Source organism: Geotrypetes seraphini, chromosome 1 (assembly GCF_902459505.1).
Source record: "Geotrypetes seraphini chromosome 1, aGeoSer1.1, whole genome shotgun sequence".
Taxonomy (NCBI): domain Eukaryota; kingdom Metazoa; phylum Chordata; class Amphibia; order Gymnophiona; family Dermophiidae; genus Geotrypetes; species Geotrypetes seraphini.
Genome location: NC_047084.1, coordinates 517,629,150 through 517,647,766, shown reverse-complemented (window position 1 = coordinate 517,647,766; position 18,617 = coordinate 517,629,150). Strand labels below are relative to the sequence as shown.

The following is an 18,617-nucleotide window of genomic DNA, read 5'->3' as shown; positions in this document are numbered from 1 at the left end:
GACGAATCCATCGAGATTGTTACGAAGATGTTGTCTGACCACGAAAAGTCCTTCCAATCTATCCTTAGGCCGAAGCCTAAGCCTCAGCAGTCTCGACCTTCTCGTCCGCCATTGATTTATCAGCGGCGTTATCAGCCGAAGCAAACTCCACCTGCGAGGCAACCGGCGAAGCGCCAGCCTCCCCAGAAGGGTCAGCCTAAGTCTCAGTCGCCTGCTGTCCCTAAGACCACTCAGCCTTTTTGACTGTCTCGTTGAGGGCATAACCAACCTTGTTCTGCCTCCCCCTGTTTTTCCCATCGGAGGGCGCCTCCATCATTTTTATTATCGCTGGGAGGCCATAACAACCGACCTCTGGGTCCTTACTATCATCAAGGAAGGATACTCTCTTCATTTCCATCGGGTCCCTCCGGACCACCCTCCAGGAGAGTATCCTTCCAACTTGACTCAGACCGCCCTTCTTCTTCAGGAACCTCAGGCTTTGCTCCGGCTTCGTGCCGTGGAGCCGGTCCCGACGGACCAACTGAACCAGGGGTTTTACTCCCGGTACTTCCTTGTTCCGAAGAAGACGGGCGACCTGCGACCCATTTTGGACCTCAGGGCCCTCAACAAATTCCTAGTCAGGGAGAGGTTTCGCATGCTGACACTTGCTTCTCTCTACCCTCTCCTCGAGCAGAACGACTGGTTAAGCTCTCTGGATCTCAAGGAGGCCTACACTCACATTCCCATTCATCCGGCCTCCCGCAAGTTCCTCAGATTTCGGGTGGGACATCTACATCTGCAGTATCGAGTGCTTCCATTCGGCCTGTCCTCGTCTCCCAGAGTCTTCACGAAGTGTCTGGTGGTGGTGGCCGCTGCACTCCGGAACAGGGGTCTTCAGGTATTTCCGTACCTCGACGACTGGCTCATCAAGGCCCCGTCAGCTCCAAAGGTCATTTCGGCGACCTTGACCACGATCTGCTTCCTGCAGAGCCTAGGCTTCGAGATCAATTTTCCCAAATCTCATCTGCAGCCTACCTAGTCCCTTCCCTTCATCGGGGCGGTACTGGACACCATTCAGCTTCGAGCATTCCTTCCTCCTCAGCGCATGGATGCTCTTCTTCGTCTCTGCTAGTCTGTGTCTTCTCGCCAGTCCATCTCAGCGAGACACATGATGGTCCTCCTGGGCCACATGGCCTCTACAGTTCATGTGACACCCTTTGCCAGGCTCCATCTCAGAATTCCTCAGTGGACCCTAGCTTCTCAATGGACTCAAGTGTCAGACCCGTTGACTCGACACATCATAGTCACTCCTGCTCTTCGGCAGTCTCTACTTTGGTGGATGACCTCTTCGAATCTATCCAGAGGTTTGCTGTTTCACACTCCTCCTCATCAGAAGGTTCTCACAACCGATTCCTCGACCTATGCCTGGGGGGCTCATCTGGATGGGCTTCGCACTCAGGGATTCTGGACCAGTGCGGACCGCCTCCATCAGATCAATCTTCTGGAGCTCAGAGCCATCTTCTATGCTCTTTAGGCTTTTCAACATCTGCTTCACGACATGGTGGTCCTCATCCGTACAGACAACCAGGTCGCCATGTATTATGTGAACAAGCAAGGGGGCACGGGATCGGCCTCCCTCTGCCAGGAAGCTCTCAGAGTCTGGGATTGGGCAGTTCGCCACAATGCCTTCCTCAAAGCTGTCTACATTCAGGGGAAGGACAATGTCTTGGCAGACAACTTGAGTCGTCTCCTCCAGCCTCACGAATGGACTCTCCATTCCAACCCCCTTCATCAGGTCTTTGCACAATGGGGGAAGCCTCAAATAGACCTCTTTGCGGCTCCCCACAACTTCAAGCTGCCTCAGTTTTGCTCCAGGATCTACACTCCTCATCGCCTCGAGGCAGATGCCTTTCTGCTGGATTGGAGGAATCGATTTCTGTATGCGTTTCCTCCATTTCCTCTCATTCAAAAGACTCTGTTCAAGTTGAAATCAGACCAGGCCACCATGATTCTGATAGCTCCTCGGTGGCCCAGGCAACCTTGGTTCTCCCTTCTACTTCAACTCAGCAGCAGGGACCCGGTCCTTCTCCCAGTGTTTCCTTCTCTGCTTACTCAACATCAAGGATCACTGCTTCATCCCAACCTACAGTCTCTCCACCTGACAGCTTGGTTCCTCTCAACGTAACCCCTCACCAGTTTTCTCAAGCGGTGAGGGATGTCTTAAAGGCTTCCAGGAAGCCTGCTACTCGACAATGCTACTCCCAAAAGTGGACTAGATTCTCTTCCTGGTGTATTTCCAATTCCAAAGAGCCTCAGCATGCTTCCCTATCTTCTGTGTTGGACTATCTTCTACACCTGTCTCAGTCTGGTCTCAAGTCGACATCTATACGAGTCCACCTGAGTGCTATTGCGGCTTTCCATCAGCCTCTACATGGGAAACCTCTCTCTTCTCATCCTGTGGTTTCCAGATTTATGAAAGGACTTTTTCATGTCAATCCTCCTCTCAAACCGCCTCCAGTGGTTTGGGATCTCAATGTTGTCCTTTCTCAGCTTATGAAACCTCCTTTTGAGCCTCTGAGCAAGGCTCCACTAAGGTTTCTCACTTGGAAAGTGGTTTTTCTGGTGGCCCTCACTTCTGCTCGCAGGGTCAGTGAGCTTCAGGCCTTGGTGGCGGACCCACCTTTCACAGTATTCCATCATGACAAGGTGGTCCTCCGCACTCACCCGAAATTCCTGCCTAAAGTGGTCTCTGAATTTCACCTCAACCAATCCATTGTGCTTCCAGTGTTCTTTCCAAAGCCTCATTCTCATCCTGGAGAATCAGCTCTTCACACTCTGGACTGTAAACGTGCTTTGGCTTTCTACTTGGATTGCACCAAACCACACAGAACTGCTCCTCAACTTTTCGTCTCCTTTGATCCAAACAAGTTGGGACGACCTGTATCGAAGCGCACCATCTCTAACTGGATGGCGGCTTGTATCTCTTTCTGCTATGCCCAGGCTGGATTACCCCTTCCCTGTAAGGTCACAGCCCATAATGTCAGAGCAATGGCAGCCTCTGTAGCCTTCCTCAGATCGACACCGATTGAGGAGATTTGTAAGGCTGCCACTTGGTCCTCGGTTCATACATTCACCTCTCATTATTGTCTGGATACTTTCTCCAGACGGGATGGACAGTTTGGCCAAACAGTGTTACAAAATTTATTCTCCTAAGTTGCCAACTCTCCCACCATCCCATTGAGGTTAGCTTGGAGGTCACCCACTAGTGAGAATACCTGCCTGCTTGTCCTGGGATAAAGCAATGTTACTTACTGTAACAGTTGTTATCCAGGGACAGCAGGCAGCTATTCTCACGTCCCACCCACCTCTCCTGGGTTGGCTTCTCTGCTAGCTACCTGAACTGAGGAGACACGCCCGGAGCATCGGGCGGGAAGGCACTGGCGCATGCGCGGTGCGGGCATCTCGAAACTTCTGAGTTTCTTCAAGCAAGACATGCTTGCAAGATGTCCGTATCGGGGCTCTGTCGGATGACATCACCCACTAGTGAGAATAGCTGCCTGCTGTCCCTGGATAACAACTGTTACGGTAAGTAACATTGCTTTCTAGGTATTCCTAGACTTAGCCTACTTTCACATCACAGGTTTTGGATCTCTATGTGATTTTATATCCAAGATGAACATTAGGATATAGACTTTGTTTTTAGTTTTTATTATTTGTACAATAAAGTAACTGGTTGAACATCCGAAATTTCATTTGCCTCTTTCCATTGTACATGATTAGAACATCATTACTCAAAATTTTGAAGGAAGTTTGCCCTACTTAAACCTCAGACATTTAGTTTGTTGTGCTCGTGACTGCTGCGGTGAGAGTGAACACCATGGTGAGATCAAAAGAGCTGTCTGAGGCCGTCAGAAAAAAAAGATTGTAGTGGCTTATAAGTCTGGTAAGGGATTTAAAAAGATCTTTAAAGAATTTGACATTAGCCATTCCATGGTCCGGAAAATAGCGTACAAGTGGAGGACTTTCCAAACAACTGCCAATATGTCCAGGTCTGGCCATCCAAGCAAGTTGACCCCCAGGGCAGACCACAAGATGCTAAAAGAAGTCTTCAAAAACCCTAAAATGTCATCACGGGGCCTAAAGCAGGCTCTTGCTACTGTTGATGTAAAAGTGCATGCCTCTACAATCAGAAAGAGATTGCACAAATTTAACTTGCATGGGAGGTGTGCAAGGAGGAAACCTTTGCTCTCTAAGAGAAACATCAAGGCCAAACTGAAGTTTGCCAGAGAGAACGTAGACAAACTCTAGGCCTTCTGGAATAGTGTTCTATGGACAGATGAGTCTATTTGGACACCAGAAAAGACGACATGTTTGGCCACCAAAAACACTAATAAAGAAAAGGAAACAGCTGTATATTTAAATATATATGTTATGTTCAGTAGAAAATCACATTCACCCACCCCATTTTGAATCTTGCCAGCATTACTTTTTTTGCAGCATTTCAAAAACCAGTTTTCTGATACTTTAACTATAATTCACCTGATGTAGCCTCATGGAAGAGGAGAAACAGTAGGACTGACTGTTGGGAAATCTACTTTGGATTTCTATGAATAAGTTGAGTAAAGAAGGAATTACCCAAGACAAATTTCTGCGAAGATAAGTCTATTTTCGTTTTCAATTAAATGTTCGCTCTTAAATGAAATGCTGATGTTATGCTATCTAGCTGTAGCCATTCTGACTGTTTTACGTAGTTGAAATCTGATTATCACCCTACTCTGAGAAGATAACAAAAACTTAAAAAGAAGTCTATTTTTGGTGAGACTGATGATAATTAATGTATGGAGTTTTTTCAGGCCAGTGATGATATGAGTGGCTTAGGGTACAGTGCAGTCCTGGTCACTCGTGTGTGAGGTCTGTTTTCTCCTTTGTATTTGGCGTACACCAAATACAGCATTCCAGGAAAAGAACCTCATACCAACTGTGAAGCATGAAAGTGGAAGTATCATGGTTTGGGGATGCTTTGCTGCGCCAGGACCTGGCCAGCTCATCCTAGAAACCATCATGAATTCTACCGTGTATCAGAGAGTGCTTGAGGAGCATGTGAAACCATCTGTAAGAAAATTAAAGCTGAAGCGGAACTGGACCCTGCAACATACTGGATCCAAAACATACCAGTAAATCCACCAAGGACTGGCTGAAAACTAAGAAATGGAGAGTCCTGGAGTGGCCAAGTCAAAGCCCTGATCTTAATCCCATTGAGATGCTGTGAGGTGATTTGAAACGGGCTGTACATGCAAGAAACCCCTCAAATTTTTCACAGCTGAAAGAATTCTGGGCCAAATTTTCCTTAGACCAATGTCAGAGACTGGTAGATGGCTACAAGAAGCATCTCACTGCAGTCATTTCAGCTAAAGGGTGTACCGCTAGCTATCAGGGTATAGGGTGTCCTAATTTATTCCTCAGTTAGAATACACATTTTTGTGGATATCTTTTGTTTCATGCCTAAATCAAGTAACATTTTTGTTGTTTACCTGCAATTACATCACTTTCTTTTCCAGAGATAAATAAAAAAAAAAAAAAAGATTTGACATTGATATGTGAACATTTCTTAAGAAAGAACTGAATTTCTTGGTGTCCTAATTTTTTCACATGACTAAGTCATCATCAGATCTGCCATTTCTTTTTTATATTAATATTTTTTCTTATTTCATAAGCTTCTTAGTTTTCTTAATCATAGTTCTCTGTATAAGATAACTTCGTGGGGAACCCTTTATGGAGGTTAAACCCTCTTGAATGTAAGCTGAGATTTTGGGGCCAAGAAAATGGCCCAAAAATCGGGGTCTCAGCTTTTATTTGAGTCAGTGCCCAACCGCCCCCATCCTGGACTTGTTGCAGGCCTCTGTTGGGTGTGCCATAAGATCTGGTGCTCCCTGGGACAGGAGGATCCCTCAGGCCTCTGGTCCCCGCCAACTCTAAAAAGTTTTACTTCCCTCCCGCCTCCCCCGCACACCTTTTTGAATTCCTGGCGGTCTCTCGGTGGGTCAGGACAGGAGGGATCCCTCCCGCCTCCTGTCCTGGCCAACTATGACAATTTTTACCTCCTTCCTGCCTCCCCTGCGTACCTTTCAATTTCCTGATGGTCCAGTGGTGAACTGAGCAGGAGCAATCTTCTGGTGCTCCTGCTCAGCGCAGAGCCACTAGCTGAATGACTGCTGCAAATCAACCCTTTTTCCTTCTTTTTTGGGGGAAAAGGGCTACCTTGGCTTATTGTCATGCTGGCTTATATTCAAGTATATATGCTGGTAAAAATCTTTGAATGTGTGTCATTTTTCTGAAATACATGAGTGCTGATCCCATTGTGCCCATTCTCCACCCTCAGGATTGTCTACATGCTGTATGCATCCAATGAAACTAATTGCTATGCTTTTAGTTGTCTGCTTTTAGCATGTAAAATGCTATTCTGTTTACTTAGGTGACCTATAAGCTTATCTCCCAAATCGGGTGAGCAGCCACAGTCCTTGAGGACCATAACCCAGTCAGGTTTTCGAGATTTCTACAATGAAGTTGCATGAGATTGATTTGCATGTACTGCTTCAATTGTGTATTCAATAGTTCAGGGGTGGACAACAAGGACCGGAATCTAGTTGGGTTTTCAGGATTTCCCCAATGAATATGCATGAGATCCATTTGCATGCACTGCCTCCCATTGTATGCAAATGGATCTAATGCATATTCATTGGAGAAATCCTAAAAACCTGACTGGATTCCGGCCCTCGTTATCCACCCCTGCAATAGTTGGTTAAGGTTAAAACAAAATGATTTGCAAACTAGAGAAATATTTTCTTTAATGTACAGTGCTTCATATAGCTTTCAGGTTTGAATGAAGAATTTAAATAATCAAAATGACTTTCTCCTCTCCTTGCAGGTCAGCAGTCATCATTTTGGAACCAGGAGAGCATTTATATCCCTTTCTGGCCTGTTGAGATCCTGCACCAGCCATAGAGATTTTTGTTTTGCTGGCCATAGTAATCAAGGACTTTATTGCTCAGGAAAACTTGTGACAAAAGGACACTGTGCTGTCTGGGACAATTTTCTAAGACTTGGTTTAAGGAGCATCCTCTGGAGGAATCTTGCTAAAGCGATTTGTGACCCTTCTTCATTACTGGTTCTCGTACGTGGGACTGTTCACAATGAGTGAATTTTGGTTGTGTTTCAATTGTTGCATTGCAGAGCAGCCTCAGCCTGTAAGTATGAGCTCCGATAGTACATATGTGGTCAGTGTTCAGTCTTTGGATAGTCAGTTTATGTGTACCTTTTGGTCATTCACCTGCCCTAAAGGCAAACAGTTTTACTTGAGGAGTTTTATTTATCCACCCCTGGGTACAGCAAATCTATAGTTAACATTGTGTGGTTTAATTTTTGTTTTGGTAGGAAGTCTCTAAACTCAGGATTTATGATTATAGGTATATGTTATGTGCAATCTTTTATATCTCACTGAATCCTTATTAGAGTTCTAGACTGGTCACAGGCAACATATCGTTACATATAATTTTATATAGAGTTAAATATGTTAAAAGAATTACTCGTGGAAAAATTAGGACACCCCGTGAAATATTCCATTCTTTCTTATTATTATTTATCTCTGGAAAAGAAAGTAGGTAAACAACAAAAATTTTCCTTGATACCAGACCACAAGAAGGAGGAGAGGGAAGGAGAGATGTGAGGCAGGGAAGGGGCAGGAAAGGAGAGAAAGATGCCAGTCCAGAGAAGGGAGGAGGGAGATACCAGACCACAGAAAGGGGGGAAAAAAGGAGAGAATGTTGGACTACTGGAGGGCGAAGGGAAGGAGAGAAAGATGCCTGACCAGGGAAGGAGAGGAGAGAGGTTCCAGAGGTACTCAGGACTACTGCCTGCTTCTGCCACTTTAGGGCGGAGGGCTTTGTGGCTCAGGACTGCTGGTGCTTCGGGGAGGGAGGGAAGGGGAAATTGAGTTTCTCACACACTCTCAATTAACCAGAAAAAAGCAAACAGTTATCCGGTATCCACCAATCCCTAAGGGTGCCAGATAACTGATTCTACTGTAATAAAAATTTTAAAGGAGACACTCAGCCCAACATACCACCAAATTGAAGGAGTTGGGAAACAAGCCTTCAGCAGTAATCTGGACCTTATGCCTGTTAGAGTAAGTAGCTGCAAAAGCTCTTGTATCTGCATCCCTGAAGGGATGCATCCAACTCAGTACTCTCTTATCTCCACCTCCTGGTAGATGGGTGCAACCCACTTGTCTCTGGATTCATCTGCTGCATCTAAAGGAAAGAAAATTATCAGGTATGAAACATAATTTTTCCTTTGTAGTATGAGTTTTGCTGTAGTGTTGGGTTTTTTTCATTAATTTCACAGAGATACCTGAGAGTAGAGCATTGCAGTAGAATAGTAGTGACAATATTGTTGACTGCACTAGTATCTTGTAGTGCTGTTGGAAGAAGTAGGGTCTTACTCTTTTTAGTTTTTGTAGTGTGTGAGAGGATTTTTGGACTAAGAAGTTAACTCATTAAGTTTTGAAGATCATGAACTTATCTAAAGTGACTCCCAGTACTTTGGAGGTTTTCTCAAGTGCTGAAGCTGGTTCCAGTTGTCAGAGTAATAGTAGATGGGATTAGACGTGTTTGTTGTCCAAACCATAATAGTTAGGTTTTTTTTTCTTTTTCAGTGTATAATAATAATAATTTTATTTCTTGTATACCGCCCTGCCAATAGTTCTAAGTGGTTCACAACAGTAGATAAATACAATCGTATACACATTTCTATGGACAGAATTATACATCATGGTTAAAATATAACTTATTGAAAATACGTTTTATCCAATTCCGTTATAAGCAGGGATTCATCCAGACCAAAAACCATACAGATAAAGCTGACATACTAAAAATCAAAAAGATGAAAAGGAGAAAAATAAACCTCAATTGAGGGTCGTTGGGACTACACAAGTACCCAACCATCCACTCATCATCACGGGTTTATAAAAAACTCCAAAACATGTATAAATAATCAGTTCTCACATCTTTCATTCACACGAGGTCTTCTTTTTATTATTTTTCACAGTCTTTTTTTATATGTATAAAATTTCAGTTTAAATGTCAAGCAATGAAAAAGGCCCGAATCCCAAGCTTAACCACATTAATTGGCGAGGACTACAGCTGAATGTAATCAGTATAAGCAGTTTTTAGAGATATGCAGCATATATCTGAAATCGTGAAAAAATACACTCATCTGAAATCGAGGATTTTCACCAAGAGGCTTCCAATTCAAGATCCCGACAGAAAAGACTTTCTGTTTCGCCCGACGAGGGCTACTTCAGGGGAACAATATCAACTCCAATATCTCTCTGCTTCTAATTATCTGCTGGAAATAGAGCCGACTCCTCTCAAGACGGTACAGGGACTGAAAGACACGCCCGGCTCGAATAAAACACGAACCGGGCGTCTTGACGTCATCACCTACGTGATGCACGATAGGTCAAACACACTCACTTCCAACTAGCTGCCAAACAAACCCCAAGAAGGAACATATGAAATGAATTTCAAAGGAATGGCTGCCATTCATAAGCTATATTCAAGCCCACTGGCTCTAAGGTTTGTAACCGGCTAATCCATTGTTGTTCCTTCTGCCATAGCATTCTTCTACTGTCCCCTCTTCTCTGAGTCGGGCGTAGTTTCTCGATGACCCAACATTTTAAGTTCTCAAATCTATGGCCAAATTGGGTACAATGAGCCACTATCGGGGCTGTTAATTTCCGAGTGTTCAAACAGCTTTTATGTTCTGTAATTCTAGTGGTTAAGGTCCTTGATGTTTGACCTATATATAAACGGTCACATGGACATTGAATCGCATATATTATGTTCATAGATTGGCATGAGGAGGTCTGGTGTAAAACAATATTCTTGCCATCACTGGGATTAATAAAGCTGGAAATATTCAGCATTATGTCACAATTCGAACAATGTCCACAAGGTTTGTGACCCTGGATGTTATCTGGATTTTCTTCTATAAAATCTTCCTTAGATGTATGACATAATAAATCACTAAGATTTTTATTTCTTGATTGTGAAAAAATAAATCTTTTGTTTTCAAAACAAGGAAGCGTTTTTAATAGAGGAAGATGTTTTTTATATTTCTTGATCACCTGTGATGACATACGAGTTTGTTTAATCACACATGGAATTATAACATCATCTGAATGAGGTCTTTTGTAATCTAGCAATGTTTCTCTAGGATTGTACAACGCACGTTTTTTAGCTCGTTTAACTATGTTTTTAGGATAATCTCTTAGCAATAATTTGTGTTCCAATATCTTTGCTTCTTGTGTGAATTTATCCTTAGTATTACAGATACGACGGTACCTGAGAAACTGCGCAAAAGGAATGCTATTTTTAAGATGAATTGGATGCATGCTATTAAATTTAAGCAACGTATTTCTGTCAGTTTTTTTGCGATGGACTGAAGTTTCAATGTGCTGATCTTTCATATAAATTTCCACATCTAAAAAACTGATGTTCTCAACACTATATGTCATGGTAAATTTAATGGAGTGATGACACTGATTCATTTTATCATTTATCATTAAATTCTATAAGTTGTTGCCTAGTCCCCAACCAGATGATAAAAATATCATCGATAAATCTCCACCACTTAAAAACATGGTGAAATTTTGGCATGGTATAAATCAGTGTTTCTTCAAACCATGACATATACAAATTCGCAATTGTTGGAGCGAATGAAGCACCCATTGCTATTCCAGACAGCTGCTTAAAGAATTCACCATTGAAAATAAAGTAATTATTTTTCAATGCAATTTCACAAAGGTCCCTCAAAAACTTCGTATGTATATTATCTTGAACATATTGTGAATTCCATAAAGCTTCCAGTACTACCAGAGCTTCTTCTTGTGGGATGCATGTGTATAATGAACACACATCGAATGTCACCATAATGCACTCCGTGGGTAATGTAGATTCCAACTCATTAAGTAATTTCAAAAAATGTGTAGTGTCTTGTAAATATGATTTAATGGTTTTCAGAAAATCTTGTAATTGTTTATCAATATATTTACTTGTTCTTTCCAATAGTGAATCACGAGCTGTCTGGAATAGCAATGGGTGCTTCATTCGCTCCAACAATTGCGAATTTGTATATGTCATGGTTTGAAGAAACACTGATTTATACCATGCCAGAATTTCACCATGTTTTTAAGTGGTGGAGATTTATCGATGATATTTTTATCATCTGGTTGGGGACTAGGCAACAACTTATAGAATTTAATGATAAATGATAAAATGAATCAGTGTCATCACTCCATTAAATTTACCATGACATATAGTGTTGAGAACATCAGTTTTTTAGATGTGGAAATTTATATGAAAGATCAGCACATTGAAACTTCAGTCCATCGCAAAAAAACTGACAGAAATACGTTGCTTAAATTTAATAGCATGCATCCAATTCATCTTAAAAATAGCATTCCTTTTGCGCAGTTTCTCAGGTACCGTCGTATCTGTAATACTAAGGATAAATTCACACAAGAAGCAAAGATATTGGAACACAAATTATTGCTAAGAGATTATCCTAAAAACATAGTTAAACGAGCTAAAAAACGTGCGTTGTACAATCCTAGAGAAACATTGCTAGATTACAAAAGACCTCATTCAGATGATGTTATAATTCCATGTGTGATTAAACAAACTCGTATGTCATCACAGGTGATCAAGAAATATAAAAAACATCTTCCTCTATTAAAAACGCTTCCTTGTTTTGAAAACAAAAGATTTATTTTTTCACAATCAAGAAATAAAAATCTTAGTGATTTATTATGTCATACATCTAAGGAAGATTTTATAGAAGAAAATCCAGATAACATCCAGGGTCACAAACCTTGTGGACATTGTTCGAATTGTGACATAATGCTGAATATTTCCAGCTTTATTAATCCCAGTGATGGCAAGAATATTGTTTTACACCAGACCTCCTCATGCCAATCTATGAACATAATATATGCGATTCAATGTCCATGTGACCGTTTATATATAGGTCAAACATCAAGGACCTTAACCACTAGAATTACAGAACATAAAAGCTGTTTGAACACTCGGAAATTAACAGCCCCGATAGTGGCTCATTGTACCCAATTTGGGTCATCGAGAAACTACGCCCGACTCAGAGAAGAGGGGACAGTAGAAGAATGCTATGGCAGAAGGAACAACAATGGATTAGCCGGTTACAAACCTTAGAGCCAGTGGGCTTGAATATAGCTTATGAATGGCAGCCATTCCTTTGAAATTCATTTCATATGTTCCTTCTTGGGGTTTGTTTGGCAGCTAGTTGGAAGTGAGTGTGTTTGACCTATCGTGCATCACGTAGGTGATGACGTCAAGACGCCCGGTTCGTGTTTTATTCGAGCCGGGCGTGTCTTTCAGTCCCTGTACCGTCTTGAGAGGAGTCGGCTCTATTTCCAGCAGATAATTAGAAGCAGAGAGATATTGGAGTTGATATTGTTCCCCTGAAGTAGCCCTCGTCGGGCGAAACAGAAAGTCTTTTCTGTCGGGATCTTGAATTGGAAGCCTCTTGGTGAAAATCCTCGATTTCAGATGAGTGTATTTTTTCACGATTTCAGATATATGCTGCATATCTCTAAAAACTGCTTATACTGATTACATTCAGCTGTAGTCCTCGCCAATTAATGTGGTTAAGCTTGGGATTCGGGCCTTTTTCATTGCTTGACATTTAAACTGAAATTTTATACATATAAAAAAAGACTGTGAAAAATAATAAAAAGAAGACCTCGTGTGAATGAAAGATGTGAGAACTGATTATTTATACATGTTTTGGAGTTTTTTATAAACCCGTGATGATGAGTGGATGGTTGGGTACTTGTGTAGTCCCAACGACCCTCAATTGAGGTTTATTTTTCTCCTTTTCATCTTTTTGATTTTTAGTATGTCAGCTTTATCTGTATGGTTTTTGGTCTGGATGAATCCCTGCTTATAACGGAATTGGATAAAACGTATTTTCAATATATTTACTATTAGTCTCACGTTTTTGCCTCAAAACAAATTATTAGTAAAATATAACTTAAACATACAAGTATTGATATCTTGATTAAAATACAACCTAATTGAGATGGTATCTCCCTGCCCATTCTTGCACTTTAGTAAGCTTTCTGGATAATATTGTAGTCATGCTTGCTTGGTTCAGACTGCAGGAGTTAGTAGAAAGACATCATTAGAGAATAGCCATTCACTTGACCTGAGGCATAACAAGTTCAATATGATGTTTATTAAATGATGAGTTGGGAGATTCTTGTGGTACTCCGCATGATGGAGACCAATAGTCAGAGAAGGCTCCATCTTTTAACACTCTGTAGTGTCTTCTCAACAGGAATCCTTGGAACCATTGTAAAAACATTCCTGAAATTCTTATTTCAGCTAGTCTGTTTAGCAGCAGAGTATGGTTGACCATGTCAAATGCTGCTGAGGTATCGAACTGTAGAAGTAACATTTGTTTACCCGATCTAACTTAGAATGTCAGATCAACCAAGCTCTTTCTATACTGTGTTCATTTCTGAACCCATGTTGGGAGGGTAATAGTAAATTCCATTTTGAAAAATTATCTTTTAGTTGTGTTGCAAGTACACTCTATCAGCTTTTGTCATGAATGGTATGCTTGCTTACAGTCTGTAACTTGCAGCTTGGGATAGGTCTTGGTATAGGTGGGATGGACATAGATCCAGTTGGCATAAGAATTAAACTAGCAATAATGGAAAATGCTACAAGGGCAAGAAACTTGTGATTCATTAATTTTCCTGAAACACGTTTGATCTCTCCTGAGATTCTTTTTCGTAAGTACCTCAGAGAGGTTTTGGGGTTGACTAACTTTGAATCAGTACCTATTTCAACACTCTATTATAAATCTAAGAAACAAAAAATTACTGTGGAACAAGGACTAGACCAATTGGCTTCTATTGATATGAATTTGACAGAATTTCTTGAAGACTCGCAAGATACAATACAAACCAGGTCTACCCTTTTAGTTTCATGTACAAATGAGAGGTACTGATAATGAAACTATATTTTAAAAATAAACAGGCAATGTTTTGTGGGGCTAGAATCCAAATATTTCCAGATATGGCAAGAGTAACCCAACTTAGACGAAAAGCTTTTTTAGCTTTGAAATCTAAGGTAGTGGAATCCGGTGCCACATTTTTTCTGAAATTTCTGTGTAAGCGTTTGGTAACTTTTCATGATAAGGATTGCGTATTTTTTTTATCCTATTCAATTAGAATATTTTCTTGAACATTCTTAGTAACCTCCTTTTTGTAAGTTGGGGTAGAATTTTCCTTTCTTGGTTATGATAATTTCAATGAAAATAGGAGTTTAAATAGTTAAATACCTCTATAAAATTAAGGGTGTTAACCCTTATTGATTACTAAATTTTATGTTGTTATGTAATGTAATTCTTTCTCCTCAATGATGGGGGCTTGATGGGATTTCTTATTTTCTATGACTGATTTTAAGTTGTATTAAGAAATAATATTTCTATATTTTTTTGTGTAAATTCCCATATCCTGTATACTTGTTTGGATACGTTAAATAAATTTCAATTTAAAAAAAAAAGAAAGAACATAAGAATTGCCATACTGGGTCAGACCGAAGGTCCATCAAGCCCAGTATCCTGTTTCCAGCAGTGGCCAACCCAGGTCCCAAGTTTCTAGCTAGATCCCAAGTAGTAAAACAGATTTTATTCTGTTTATCCTAAGAATAAGCAGTGGATTTCCTCAAGCCATCTCAATAATGGCCTATGGACTTCTCTCTTTTAGGAAATTATCCAAGTATTTTTTAAACTCTTCTAAGCTAACTGATTTCATCACATTCACTGGCATTTTTGTTTTAGATAGCCTATTCAGCGAGGTTTTAATTCTGTTATTGTGATAGTATTAAATGCTGTCCATGTTCTGTTCAATGGTATTTCTAATGAATTGCTTTCAAAAATAGTATATTCTAATTGATTGTCTGCCATATTATCAAATACAGTAGTTTAAATATATTATCTATCTTATTCTCAAAATATGATGTTAGTGAGTTGGATAGGGGGGAGATATGTTTGAGGCAGTTGTTGTGTAGTCTGTCAGTTTTGTTACAATTTTGAACAACTTAAGTCTAGTTGGTCTACCCCAATCATATTTGTGTAGTGGTTTCATTTATGTTGTTTTCTTTGTCTGTTATAATATGCATGTTTCTTCCATCTGTCTCTTAAGCACTTGATCTCTGATTTTATCCAAGCTATTTCTAGCTTTTGCCATTCTTTTTTTAGGTTTCAGTTCTGCTGAGTACCACAGTTTGTTCTTGCTTCTTGGTACTTTCCTCTCTACTAGTGAAGCTATTCATTCTAATGTGATTTCTACTCAATTTTTGTAATATTCTTAAATCATTGTAAACTGCATAGAACTTCACGGTCCTGCGGTATATAAACTTATTATTTTGGTCTGTGTTTTGGTTTGTCATTGTAAAGAGGGTCCCAGCTTTTCCCAAAACATTTGGGCATTGATTTTGTCCCTCTGGATTTAATGAATTTTCTTTTTGGACTTGGATTGTTGTATGATGATTCGCAATTTAAGGTGGATACATATACTGTGGTCTGACCATATTAGTTGTGACCAGTCAGTAAAGGACAGCAGTTTTGGATCATTTGCTGTGACCATCTCTACTGGGTGGCCTTTTTCATGGTAACGGAGCCCACTGGGACCCAGGCGATCCTCGACCTGGTACTCATCAACGGGGAAAGCGTCTCAGAGGTCTCAGTAGGAGATACGCTAGCCTCCAGCGACCACAACATAGTATGGTTCAACCTTAGGAAAGGCTTCCCTAGATCAAACACGAAAACAAAGGTACTCAATTTCCAGGGCACAGACTTCGCACGCATGGGAGATTTCGTCCATTGGACGCTGCAGGACCAAGCGGAGACCGATGATGTAGAAGCTAAGTGGTTAACACTGAAATCAACCATACATGAAGCAACTAGCCGCTTCATAAAATCAGTAAATAAACGACAAAGAAACAATAAACCCCAATGGTTCACCTCGGAGATCTCGCACCTCGTTAAGGAGAAGAAAAAAGTGTTTCTCTCCTACAATAGAGAGGGTTCCGAGAAGAGCGACACGTCTGATAAAAGGGATAGAAAACCTTTCATACGCTGAGAGATTAGAAAAACTGGGACTCTTTTCCCTGGAGAAGAGGAGACTTAGAGGGGATATGATAGAGACTTACAAGATCATGAAAGGCATAGAGAGAGTAGAGAGGGACAGATTCTTCAAACTTTCGAATAATAAAAGAACAAGAGGGCACTCGGAAAAGTTGAAAGGGGACAGATTCAAAACGAATGCTAGGAAGTTCTTCTTAACCCAACGTGTGGTGGACACCTGGAATGCGCTTCCAGAGGACGTAATAGGGCAGAGTACAGTACTAGGGTTCAAGAAAGGATTGGACAATTTCCTGCTGGAAAAGGGGATAGAGGGATATAGATAGAGGATTACTGCACAGGTCCTGGACCTGTTGGGCCACCGCGTGTGCGGACTGCTGGGCACGATGGACCTCTGGTCTGACCCAGCGGAGGCACTGCTTATGTTCTTATGTACAAGCGCACGGAGAAAAGAGAGGCAAAGGTAGAATATAGGACCAGGTCTATAGCAGTCAAAATGGCAGTTAGGGAGGCAAAACTTTGAGTGGAAGAAATTCTGGCAAAAAACATTAAAAAGGGGGACAAATCCTTCTTCAGGTATATTAGTGACAGAAAAAGGAACACAGGCGGGATAGTACGCCTTAGAAGACCGGACGGAAGTTACGTGGAAGCAGATTCCGATAAAGCTGAACTACTGAATGAATACTTCTGCTCAGTCTTCACCTGTGAGGCACCGGGACACGGTCCGCAGTTGAAGGCAACACAAAGCACAGAAGACCCATTTCAGAATTTTGAGTTCACACCAGGTGAAGTTTACAGTGATCTGGCAAGACTCAAGGTGAACAAAGCCATGGGACCAGACAATTTGCACCCAAGAGCAGTGGCGTACCTAGGGTATGTGGCACCCGGGGCCCATCATTTTTTGACACCCCCCCCCCATCTATATGAAAAATATGATTTTTAGTACCAATCTACATATCGCACCACAAGAGTGTACCTAGGAAAAGGCTGCATCTTAAACATTGCAGTGAGCACTAGAACACCAACACATACATTGTAAAACTAAACAAGCCAGATCCCGCACAGTCAATTGGTCCTGTAGTCAATGCCAACTGAAAACTATGTCTTTTTCAGAACACACAGAACAGAGATACACCCTCGCCCAAAATGGAATAATCACAAACTAAAAATAGAAATATGTAGACAAAAGTTAAACTGATCCGCCAAGAAACCAGACTCTGGATACAATGCAACACCACAAAAAACAGTAACACATGTCCTCTAATACAGTGCAAAATATAAAGACAGTAGATGTAAATTTGAAAAACCTGATACATAACAATCACCACTTTATAAATTAACAAATAAAAATAAAACAAATAATGAGAAATAAAAAAATACCATTTTATTGGACTAATCCCCGTAAGCTCGGTCCCCATCCCCGCAAACCACCTGATTCCATCCACACAAGCCTTGAATTGTTTATATTAAAGTATAAAAAGAAACAATATTCTGTACAATTGTCAATTTATAAATCAGCGTCTTCTCCCCACTCTCTTCCCCATTTCCCTTCAGCATCCTCAGCCCACTCTCTCTCCACTTTCCTTCAGCGCACACACATAAAAACAAGCAAGTAATTTTATATCATTTTCATTCTATTCATTCATAGAAATTAAAGTCTAGATAATGCCAGTCACATAACAAAACATGATTTTACAAAAATAATTCCCTGCAGTCAAGCCTGCAAGGATTACTAGATGTCTTTCAGCAGTTCCCCTCCCTCCCTCCCCCTTACCTTTGTGGCCAAGTCAAAATGATCTACCAACAATAAAATTTTAAAAACACAAAGCACGCTGTACGCAGAGAAAATGTTAATTATCATTTATATTCCGCGGGTTTTCAAAGAGGTCAAGGCAGATGACTTTATGCAATGTCACCTCAGTAACAACTATACAAAAATAGACAAATATTCCCCCTCCCTTTTTACTAAACTGCGATAGCGGTTTTTAGCGTAGGGAGCTGCGCTGAATGCCCCACGCTGCTCTCGACGCTCATAGGCTCCCTGCGCTAAAAAACTCTATTGCGGTTTAGTAAAAGGGGGCCATAGTGCAAAATATAGACAGCAGATATAAATTTTCAAAACAGACACATTTTGATCACTAAGTTGAAAATAAAATCATTTTTCCTACTTTTTTGTCTGGTGATTTCATGAGTCTCTGGTCCTTCTTCTTTCTCTCTCCCCCTGGCTCCCCTCTTTATTTCTGCCTTTCTTTCTCTCTCCTCCTGGCCCCCCTCTTTATTTCTGCCTTTCTTTCTCTCCCCTTGGTCCCCCTCTTTCTTTCTGCCTTTCTTTCTCTCTCCCCCTGGCCCTCCTCTTTCTTTCTGCCTTTCTTTCTCTCCCCCTTGACCCC

General features: G+C 41.1%; 1 protein-coding gene across 1 annotated transcript in view; it reads left to right on the top strand.

Annotated features, from left to right (window-relative positions):
* The window catches only part of CDC42SE2 (CDC42 small effector 2), a 91,251-nt gene that overhangs the window by 24,695 nt on the left and 47,939 nt on the right, over window positions 1–18,617 (top strand). The window contains exon 2 of the mRNA XM_033928959.1: window positions 6,905–7,223. Within this exon, the coding sequence (XP_033784850.1) occupies window positions 7,170–7,223 (54 nt within the window). The 5' untranslated portion in view covers window positions 6,905–7,169. The remainder of the gene's footprint in view (window positions 1–6,904; window positions 7,224–18,617) is intronic.